Genomic DNA, 12,000 nt, shown 5'->3' with positions numbered 1-12,000 from the left:
ATTTAAATAACACATATAAAGGTTTCATAGACTCTTGCCTAACTTCCTCCTTGCCTACAGTCTTATAGGATCCTCTATATACATTTTCAGTTTAATTTTACATTGAAATGTTGAATCATTCGTTGCCATTCAGTAACAAAGTTATCTAATAGTTCTCCTCTTAATAATACAGTTATTTTCATAGAATCATAGAATCATAGAATCAAAGAGTTGGAAGAGACCTTATGGGTCATCCAGTCCAACCCCATTCTGCCAAGAAGCAGGAATATTGCATTCAAATCACCCCTGACAGATGGCCATCCAGCCTCTGCTTAAAAGCTTCCAAAGAAGGAGCCTCCACCACACTACGGGGCAGAGAGTTCCACTGCTGAACGGCTCTCACAGTCAGGAAGTTCTTCCTAATGTTCAGATGGAATCTCCTCTCTTGTAGTTTGAAGCCATTGCTCCGCGTCCTAGTCTCCAAGGAAGCAGAAAACAAGCTTGCTCCCGCCTCCTCCCTGTGGCTTCCTCTCACATATTTATACATGGCTATCATATCTCCTCTCAGCCTTCTCTTCTTCAAGCTAAACATGCCCAGTTCCCTAAGCCGCTCCTCATAGGGCTTGTTCTCCAGACCCTTGATCATTTTAGTCGCCCTCCTCTGGACACATTCCAGCTTGTCAATATCTCTCTTGAATTGTGGTGCCCAGAATTGGACACAATATTCCAGGTATGGTCTAACCAAAGCAGAATAGAGGGGTAGCATTAGTTCCTTAGATCTAGACACTATGCTCCTATTGATGCAGGCCAAAATCCCATTGGCTTTTTTTGCCGCCACATCACATTGTTGGCTCATGTTTAACTTCCTGTCCACGAGGACTCCAAGATCTTTTTCACACGTACTGCTCTCGAGCCAGGCGTCCCCCATTCTGTATATTTGCATTTCGTTTTTCTGCCAAAGTGGAGTACCTTGCATTTGTCACTGTTGAACTTCATTTTGTTAGTTTTGGCCATTCATCTCTCTAATCTGTCAAGATCGTTTTGAATCCTGCTCCTGTCCTCTGGACTATTGGCTATCCCTCCCAATTTGGTGTCATCTGCAAACTTGATGATCCTGCCTTCTAGCCCTTCATCTAAGTCATTAATAAAGATGTTGAACAGGACCGGGCCCAGGACAGAACCCTGCGGCACTCAACTTGTCACTTCTTTCCAAGATGAAGAGGAAGCATTTTATCTATTATCAGCATAACTGTAATATATTTTTCTCATTCTTCTAAAGGAAGTATCTCTTGGGTTTTCCAATTATCTGCCATATTCTATTCAAGCTGCCACTGTTGTGTAAAACACATTTTTTTTCCAAATTTTCTTTCGAATTCTTCGTCGGGCATATTCAAAAGGTACATTTGCGGTGTCATTTTGAAATGTGTGTTTAACATTTTTTTTGAGATATACATGGATCTGTTTCCAGTAGTTGTTTACTTCGCTGCAAGTCCACCACGTGTGGTAAAATGTACTTTTTTCTTTTCCACATTTCCAACATTTGTTGGAGCAATTATCCATCTTAGCTCAGTAGTTCCAACCTGGGAGTCATGACCCCCAGGGGGGTCGCTTGGCCATTTTGGAGGGGTTGCAAGGCTGCCTCCTTTGGGCCTGCCCACACCTCAAAATGACTCCCTGGCAGGGCCCAGGCCCTGCCGGGAAACCTGTGTTGCTTGGTTTGCACCTCCCACCGGGCTCCGCGGAACCACGAGCCAGGCAAAAGGCTCCCCGCAGTTGTGCCTCCCGAGCAACTGCAACTCCAAGCAACTGCAACTTTCAAATGTCAGGGTCTATTTTTCCCACTAGTGTTCAAATTTGGGCACATTGAGTATTCGTGCCAAATTTGGTCGAGATCCATGGTTGTTTGGGTTCACAATGCTCTCTGGATGTAGGAGAATTACATCTCCTACATCCAGAGAGCATTGTGAACAGCGGTGGCCGGGAGAGCTTTCGCACAATTAAAACTTGTGCGCCAGCTGCGCCCGTACCTTGGGAAGTCAGATCTGGCCACGGTGGTCCACGCTCTTGTCACATCCCGGTTGGATTACTGCAACGCACTCTACGTGGGGTTGCCTTTGAAGACTGCTCGGAAACTACAATTAGTCCAGCGAGAAGCAGCCAGATTGCTCACTGGAGCGATGTACAGGGAGCACACCACCCCCCTGCTACATCAGCTCCACTGGCTGCCGATCCAATTCCGAGCACAATTCAAAGTGCTGGTTTTAACCTACAAAACCCTATACGATTCCGGCCCAGTGTATTTGTCCGAACGGATCTCCCTCTACGTCCCACCTCGGAGTTTAAGATCATCTGGGGAGGCCCTGCTCTCGACCCCGCCTCTATCTCAAGCGAGGCTGGCGGGGACGAGGAGCAGGGCCTTCTCGGTGGTGGCCCCTCACCTATGGAACTCACTCCCCGGGGAGATCAGATCAGCGACCTCCCTTCTGTCGTTCAGAAAAAAACTGAAGACCTGGATCTGGGACCAAGCTTTTGGACATTCTGGCAGCTAAAATAAGGACCCATTGATGAGCAGGAATTGTTGGAATGAATGGACATTTCGGAACTCTGAATTTCACTGTGCATGAAATTGTTTTTATTATATTATGTAGTGATGTGTTTTAATGCTGCTAAATGTTTATACTGTTTTATATATGCTGTATATTTTGACAGGCATCGAATTTGTGCCTTTGTTTGTAAGCCGCCCTGAGTCCCCCCTCGGGGGTGAGAAGGGCGGGGTATAAGTAACTGCAATAAATAAATAAATAAAATCTCCCCTAAATCACTGTGAATTCCTCCCATACCCCTCCAGTATTTTCTGTTGGTCATGGGGGTTCACTGTGGCAAGTTTGATTCAGGTGTGTAATTTGTGGGGGTCTCAGTGGTCTGTGGAAGTCATAGCTGAATTGTTTGAAGGTACTGCAGATCCCGTCATCCATTGTCCATACTCCCCAAAACATATTGCTTTTGTGATTAATCACTATTCTTTAATTATGTTCAATTTGTAACAATGAAAATACATCCTGCATATCAGATATTTACATTATGATTCATAACAGTAGCAAAATTACAGTTATAAAGTAGCAATGAAAATAATTTTATGGTTGAGGGGTCACCACAACACGAGGAACTGTATTTAGAGGTCACGGCATTAGAAAGGTTGAGAACCACTGTCTTAACTAGTCTCTGTAGAGAGAGATACCATTGCAGGTGCATTGCAGTAAGACCTTCGACAAGGTCCCCCATGACCTTCTGGCAAACAAACTAGTCCAATGTGGGCTAGGCAAAACTATGGTGAGGTGGATCTGTAATTGGTTAAATGGACGAACCCAGAGGGTGATTCTCCCCAATGCTTCCTCTTCTTCATCCTGGAAAGAAGTGACGAGTGGAGTGCCATCCGCAGGGTTCCGCCCTGGGCCCGGTCCTGTTCAACATCTTTATTAATGACTTAGATGAAGGGCTAGAAGGCAGGATCATCAAGTTTGCAGACGGGACCAAATTGGGTGGGATATCCAATACTCCAGAGGACAGGAGCAGGATTCAAAACCATCTTGACAGATTCGAGAGATGGGCCAAAACTAACACAATGAAGTTCAACAGGGACAAATGCAAGATACTCCACTTAGGCAGAAAAAACAAAATGCAAAGATACAGAATGGGGGACAATGAGGCCTGGCTCGAGAGCAGTACGTGTGAAAAAGATCTTGGAGTCCTCGTGGACAACAAGTTAAACATGAGCCAGGAATGTGATGTGGCGGCAAAAAAAGTCAATGGGATTTTGGCCTGCATCAATAGGAGCCTAGTGTCTAGATCTAGGGAAGTCATGCTGCCCCTCTATTCCGCTTTGGCTAGACCACACCTGGAATATTGTGTCCCATTCTGGGCACCACAATTCAAGAGAGATATTGACAAGCTGGAATGTGTCCAGAGGAGGGCACCTAAAATGATAAAGGGTCTGGAGAACAAGCCCTATGAAGAGCGGCTTAAGGAGCTGGGCATGTTTAGCCTGAAGAAGAGAAGGCTGAGAGGAGATATGATAGCCATGTATAAATATGTGAGAGGAAGCCACAGGGAGGAGGGAGCAAGCTTGTTTTCGGCTTCCATGGAGACTAGGACGCAATGGAACAATGGCTTCAAAGTACAAGAGAGGAGATTCCATCTGAACACGAGGAAGAACTTCCTGACTATGAGAGCCATTCAGCAGTGGAACTCTCTGCCCCAGAGTGTGGTGGAGGCTCCTTCTTTGGAAGCTTTTAAACAGGCTGGATGGCCATCTGTCAGGGGTGATTTGAATGCAATATTCCTGCTTCTTGGCAGAATGGGGTTGGACTGGATGGCCCAGGAGGTCTCTTCCAACTCTTTGATTCTATGATTCTATGATTTTATAAACATTTTCTTTTAGGTTTTGACATACAGAGTATTTCATTCTTCTATTCCATGTCTTTTCCCTCTGGGACATTTTTATTTCTTGGCCTATTTGTTTTGTTTATTTGTTTTTCAATGCATTTATTGTAGAAGGGCTATGGACACGTTGGCTAGCCCAGGCGTGTTTTGGTGTTTTGGTGTTTTGGACTGCAACTCCCACAATTCCTAACAGCTGGTAGGCTGTTAGGAATTGTGGGAGTTGAAGTCCAAAACACCTGGAGAGCTCAAGTTTGCCCACGCCTGGGATAGTAGATGGAGTAAGCTTTACATCAGTGGTTCTCAACCTTCCTAATGCCGTGACCCCTTAGTACAGGTCCTCATGTTGTGGTGACCCCCAACGATAACGTTATTTTCGTTGCTACTTCATAACTGTAATTTTGATACTGTTATGAATTGTTATGTAAATATCTGATATGCAGGATGTATTTTCAGTCACTGGACCAAATTTGGCACAAATACCCGATACGCCCAAAATTTGAATACTGGTGGGGTTGGCGGTGATTGATTTTGTCATTTGGTAATGCTGGAGTTGCTGGGATTTATAGTTCACCTTAAATCAAAGAGCCTTCTGAACTACATCAATGATGGAATTGAATCAAACATGGCACACAGAATTCCCATAAGAGAAAATATTGGGAAGGTCTGATGGACATTGACCTTGAGTTTTTGGAGTTGTAGTTCACCTATATCCAGATTGTGGACTCAAGTAATGATGGATCTGGATCAAACTTGGCACAAATACTCAATATGCCCAAATGTGAACACTGGTAGAGTTTGGAGAAAATAGACCTTGCCATCTGGGAGTTGTAGTTGTTGGGATTTATAGTTCACCCACAATGAAATAGAATTCTGAACCCTGCCAATGATAGAATTGGACCAAACTTTCCACACAGAACCCCCATGACCAACAGAAAATACTATGTTTTCTGATGGTCTTTGGCGACCCCTCTGACACCCCCTCACAACCCACACAGGGGTCCCGACCCCCAGGTTGAGAAACACTGCTTTACATGTACGGGAATCAGGGCTGTATGCTTGGACTCTCATGCATGTACTTGACTGAATGCTGTTTTTTTCTTTTTTTCAAAGGTCTTTTCCAGAAGTACCTGATGGATGCTTTCTGTGACAGAAACTGGGACAGAAGGATCTGGAAATAGTAGCTTCAGAACCCTTGTGAAGTCTGTCACAACAACAAAAAACAATGGCAGAAAAGAAAGAAAAGAGTTCTAAAAATACCGATGTTCGACCTAAAACGAGCCGGAGCAGAAGTGCAGATAGAAAAGATGGATACGTGTGGAGCGGAAAGAAACTTTCCTGGACGAAAAGGCGCGAGAGCAGTTCTGACGCTGAAACGGCAAGTATCTCAGGGAAATCCTCTTGTGGTTTGAGGAACCAAGAAAGGAAACACAGTTGTTCCTCGACGGAGCTGGACCTGGAACGTTCCTGCGGCCACCGATTCCTGGGCCGCTCCCTTAAACAGAAACTGCAGGATGCTATGGGGCAGTGTTTCCCTATAAAGAACTGTGGCAGTCGGCATTCTTCGGTGCTTCCGTCAAAGAGAAAAATACATATCAGCGAGCTTATGCTGGACAGATGTCCTTTCCCACCACGATCCGAACTAGCCTTTCGTTGGCATTTAATCAAACGTCACACCGCCCCTGTCAAGCAAAGATCTGAAAGTTGGTTGAGCTTGGACTCGTTGGCAGGGGAAAGGAAGGATGGTGAACTGAGGGATGTTGAAAGTACGGATGGAGGCGGCTCGGCCATTTTGCAGGCTTGTAACGTTAGTGACAACGCTTCTTGTAGATGTGACCCTCTGGGTGAGTCTACCATATTTAGGCAGCTAAAGAGCAACCGAGAGGAAAGCGACATGGACTCCGATGACGAAATGATGGTGCTTTGTACCAGCTCTAGGAAAAGAAATAAGCCGCGATGGGAAACCGATGACGAGCTGATACAGCTGGAAACGCCGCCCAAGTATCACACCCAGATTGATTATGTCCATTGTCTCGTTCCAGACCTCCTTCAGATCAATAACAACCCATGCTACTGGGGGGTGATGGATAAATACGCTGCAGAAGCCCTCCTGGATGGGAAACCAGAAGGCACCTTCTTGTTACGGGACTCTGCTCAGGAAGATTACTTGTTCTCGGTTAGTTTCAGGCGCTACAGCCGATCCCTACACGCCAGAATTGAGCAGTGGAACCACAACTTCAGCTTTGATGCTCACGACCCGTGCGTCTTCCATTCCCCCGACATTACCGGGTTGCTGGAGCATTACAAAGACCCAAGCGCTTGTATGTTCTTCGAGCCACTTCTCTCTACTCCGTTAAACAGGACTTTCCCCTTCTCTCTCCAACATATATGCAGGACGGTTATTTGCAACTGTACCACGTACGATGGCATAGATGCCCTTCCTATCCCTCCCTCTGTGAAGCTGTATTTGAAAGAATATCATTATAAGTCAAAAGTCAGGGTCCTCAGGATTGATGTGCCAGAACAACAAGTCTAGTCAACGTTCAGTAATGACTTTTGGGTCGTTAAAAAGTTTGTGGGTTTTTTGGGTTGGTCTCCCACCCCATTACTATTTATAGTTTGATGTTTGAGTTTAATGCTCCAAATACGAGGGGTATTTTTTAAGTAAGGTCCGTTTTGTTGTAGACACTAGTAGTTCGTGCGCATACCGCAACGAGCGCATGCGTCGTGTACCGGCATGGCTCGGGAACAACTGTGCTCAGTTTCCACTCTATAGCTCACCTGTACGGTTCTGTTCTGTGCTTTAAAAATGTTTAAGACTATGCTGAGAGTGCCTTGGACTGCGAGAAGATCCAACCAGTCCATCCTCCAGGAAGTAAAGCCCGGCTGCTCACTGGAAGGAAGGATACTAGAGACAAAGTTGAAGTCCTTTGGCCACATCATAAGGAGACAGCAAAGCCTAGAGAAGACAATTATGCTGGGGAAAGTGGAAGGCAAAAGGAAGAGGGGCCGACCTAGGGCAAGATGGATGGATGGCATCCTTGAAGTGACTGGACTGACCTTGAAGGAGCTAGGGGTGGTGACGGCCGACAGGGAGCTCTGGCGTGGGCTGGTCCATGAGGTCACGAAGAGTCGGAGACGACTGAACGAATGAACAAGAACAACAACAAAGACTATCAATTCACCCGCCGCATGTGATATGGCTTTTGTCAGCAAGGAATCTGAGCAGTCCTCATCATGGATGTTGTCACGGCCATCTTTGAATTGTCGTACCCACTTACGCACTTTGCTTTCACTCATCACAGTATCACCGTACACTTCACAAATCCGTAGATGAATTTCTGCAGCAGGCAGGTTCCTTGCTGACAAAAACCGCATCACTGAACGAACCTCACATGCGGAGGGTGAGTTGTTAGTCTCAAACATTTTTAAAGCACAGAACAGAACCGTACAGGTGAGCTACAGAGCGGAAACTGAGCACAGTTGTTCCCGAGGCATGCCGGTACACGACGCACGTGCTCGTTGCGGTATGCGCGCCAACTACTAGTGTCTACAACAAAACGGACCTTACTTTAAAAATACCCCTCGTAGATTTGTATTCCTCAACCCCAATGAACAGGTTTTTGTATGTGAAGATACACAATCTGTAGTTTTACTGGTTGTAATAGGGTTTTCTGGAACCTCACGTAGTTTTTTGGGGGAGGTTTTGTTAAATTTTCACTCGAGCCTAAGCTTTTAGATTTGAAGCTGAGTCAAAATTGAATCTGACTTGCCTTTTATAAACTGATTTATATTATACACGGTACAGGCATGTTTAAAACACTGTATGCAACGTTTTCTCCGGAGTGACCAATTTGTATTTTCTACCTTTATTTAAAAATCAGTACTTTGTCCTCTCCATAAAAAAGTAAAATTAATATTTCTGTTTCTAACACTAATGCTGTGTGTTTCTGAATATTTTTTTTATATGACTGAAGTTTTCTCAGTATTGAGATTCCAGATTACAATTATCTGGTGATTTGCACAAGGTCTCACAATCTCTGAGGATGCTTGCCATAGATGCAGGCGAAATGTCAGGAGAGAATGCTTCTAGACGTTTTCTCAGTATTGAGATTCCAGATTACAATTATCTGGTAATTTGCACAAGGTCTCACAACCTCTGAGGATGCTTGTCATAGATGCAGGCGAAATGTCAGGAGAGAATGCTTCTAGACGTTTTCTCAGTATTGAGATTCCAGATTACAATTATCTGGTAATTTGCACAAGGTCTCACAACCTCTGAGGATGCTTGCCATAGATGCAGGCGAAATGTCAGGAGAGAATGCTTCTAGACGTTTTCTCAGTATTGAGATTCCAGATTACAATTATCTGGTAATTTGCACAAGGTCTCACAACCTCTGAGGATGCTTGCCATAGATGCAGGCGAAATGTCAGGAGAGAATGCTTCTAGACGTTTTCTCAGTATTGAGATTCCAGATTACAATTATCTGGTGATTTGCACAAGGTCTCACAATCTCTGAGGATGCTTGTCATAGATGCAGGCGAAATGTCAGGAGAGAATGCTTCTAGACGTTTTCTCAGTATTGAGATTCCAGATTACAATTATCTGGTAATTTGCACAAGGTCTCACAACCTCTGAGGATGCTTGTCATAGATGCAGGCGAAATGTCAGGAGAGAATGCTTCTAGACGTTTTCTCAGTATTGAGATTCCAGATTACAATTATCTGGTAATTTGCACAAGGTCTCACAACCTCTGAGGATGCTTGCCATAGATGCAGGCGAAATGTCAGGAGAGAATGCTTCTAGACGTTTTCTCAGTATTGAGATTCCAGATTACAATTATTTGGTAATTTGCACAATGTATTGTCAAAGGATTTCATGGCTGGAATCACTGGGTTTTTGTAGGTTTGAATATGGCCATGTTCTAGAAGCATTCTCTCCTGATGTTTTGCCTGCATCTATGGCAAGCATCCTCAGAGGTTGTGAGGTCTCACAACCTCTGAAGATGCTTGCCATACATGCAGGCGAAATGTCAGGAGAGAATGCTTCTAGAAGTTTTCTCAGTATTGAGATTCCAGATTACAATTATCTGGTAATTTGCACAATGTATTGTCAAAGGATTTCATGGCTGGAATCACTGGGTTGTTGTAGGTTTTTCGGGCTATATGGCCATGTTCTAGAACAGTGGTTCTCGACCTTCCTCATGCTGTGACCCCTTAACACAATTCTGCATATTGAGGTGACCCCCAACCATAAAATTATTTTCCTTCCTACTTCATAAATGTCATTTTGCTCCTGTTATGAATCGTAATGTAATGAGGATGAATTCTCATTCACTGGACCAAATGTGGCACCATTACCCAAACACTCAAATTGGAATACTGGTGGGGTTGGGGGGGAATTGATGTTGTCATTTGGGAGTTGTAGTTGCTGGGATTTATAGTTCACCTACAATCAAAGAGCATTCTGAACTCCACCGACAATGGAATTGAACCAAACTTGGCACACAGAACTCATATGACCAACAGAAAACACTAGAAGGGTTTGGTGGGCATTGGCCTTGAGTTTTGGAGTTGTAGTTCACCTGCATCCAGAGAGCATTGTGGACTCAAACAATAAAAGATCTGGGCCAAACTTGACATGAATACTCAATATGCTCAAATGTGGATACTGGTGGAGTTAGGGGGAAATAGACTTTGTCATTTGGGAGCTGTAGTTGCTGGGATTTATAGTTCATCTACAATCAAAGAGCATTCTGTACCCCACCAACGATAGAATTGGGCCAAACTCCCCACACAGAACCCCCATGACCAACAGAAAATACTGCCTTTTCTGATGGTCTTTGGTGACCCCTCTGACACCCCATCGTGACCCCCCAAGGGGTCCCGACCCCCAGGTTGAGAAACACTGTTCTAGAAGCATTCTCTCCTGATGTTTTGCCTGCATCTATGGCAAGCATCCTCAGAGGTTGTGAGGTCTCACAACCTCTGAAGATGCTTGCCATAAATGCAGGCGAAATGTCAGGATAGAATGCTTCTAGAAGTTTTCTCAGTATTGAGATTCCAGATTACAGTTATCTGGTAATTTGCACAATGTATCGTCAAAGGATTTCATGGCTGGAATCACTGGGTTTTTGTAGGTTTGAATATGGCCATGTTCTAGAAGCATTCTCTCCTGATGTTTTGCCTGCATCTATGGCAAGCATCCTCAGAGGTTGTGAGGTCTCACAACCTCGGAAGATGCTTGCCATAAATGCAGGCGAAATGTCAGGAGAGAATGCTTCTAGAAGTTTTCTCAGTATTGAGATTCCAGATTACAGTTATCTGGTAATTTGCACAATGTATTGTCAAAGGCTTTCATGGCTGGAATCACTGGGTTTTTGTAGGTTTTTCGGGCTATATGGCCATGTTCTAGAAGCATTCTCTCCTGACGTTTTGCCTGCATCTATGGCAAGCATTCTCAGAGGTTGTGAGAATTTTTACACAGTGCGGTTGAACTGGAAGCGATTAGCCACAAGCTGCTGATTTCGATGGCTATAAAAGAGGCATTTGGTCAGAGGGGTTTGAATATGCCATTCAGCTCCAGAGTCGTTCCATGCATTGCAAAGAATAGGGTTCTTCATCAATACAGAGAGCGCTGTGTCCTTCAGATGAAGGTTTTAGGAAGGACACCCTCTTATGAGACGCATGAGGGAGGTATAAAATTGAACTACATAATCTGAACTACATTTGCACTTTGTCCTTCTTTGCAAGGACAGCGCAATGCTTCCTCTGAAATTAGAAGGAGAATATTAAGCCTTTTTTTATCTGTTACTATTTTAACATTGCTCTAGATGTCAGACGTCCCTCTGAATAGGATGGCAGAACACGGGTCCTATTGATCAGTCACTGTTATTTGTGCTTAGAAATGTATGAATACGTCTACGACTAACAATCCTTTCTTAATGCATATTTTTTATCATTCCTTCCCCTTCAAACAAGTCAGTCACTGTGTTTTCTTCATGAATATATATATTTTAATTCATAGTCCTCTTGTTGTTGTTCATTCGTTCAGTCGTCTCCGACTCTTCGTGACCTCATGGACCAGCCTACGCCAGAGCTCCCTGTCGGCCGTTACCACCCCCAGCTCCCTCAAGGTCAGTCCACTTTCCCCAGCATCATTCCCTTCTCTAGGCTCTGCTGTCTCCTCATGATGTGGCCAAAGGACTTCAACTTTGTCTCTAGTATCTTTCCCTCCAGTGAGCAGTCGGGCTTTATTTCCTGGAGGATGGACTGGTTGGATCTTCTCGCAGACCAAGGCACTCTCAGAACTTTCCTCCAACACCACAGCTCAAAAGCATCTCTCTTCCTTCGCTCAGCCTTCCCGAAGGTCCAGCTCTCACATCCATAGGTTACTACAGGGAAGACCATGGCTTTGACTAGGCAATGGATCTTTGTTGCCAGTCTGATGTCTCTGCTCTTTACTATTTTATTGAGACTGGACATTGCTCTCCTCCCAAGAAGGAAGCGTCTTCTGATTTCCTGGCCACAGTCTGCATCTGCAGTAATCTTTGCACCTAGAAATACAAAGTCTGTCACGGCCTC

General features: G+C 44.6%; 1 protein-coding gene across 1 annotated transcript in view; it reads left to right on the top strand.

Moving 5' to 3' along the window:
• Positions 1-8,348, top strand: part of SOCS4 (suppressor of cytokine signaling 4) — a 38,693-nt gene extending 30,345 nt beyond the window's left edge. Inside the window, exon 2 of the mRNA XM_060753437.2 lies at positions 5,530-8,348. Within this exon, the coding sequence (XP_060609420.2) occupies positions 5,642-6,952 (1,311 nt within the window). The 5' untranslated portion in view covers positions 5,530-5,641 and the 3' untranslated portion in view covers positions 6,953-8,348. The remainder of the gene's footprint in view (positions 1-5,529) is intronic.
• Positions 8,349-12,000: the final 3,652 nt, after the last annotated feature.

The sequence above is a fragment of the Anolis sagrei genome, chromosome 1 (assembly GCF_037176765.1).
Source record: "Anolis sagrei isolate rAnoSag1 chromosome 1, rAnoSag1.mat, whole genome shotgun sequence".
NCBI lineage: Eukaryota > Metazoa > Chordata > Lepidosauria > Squamata > Dactyloidae > Anolis > Anolis sagrei.
Note: the sequence above shows the minus strand (reverse complement) of the source record. Positions and strands in the feature narration are given on the sequence as shown.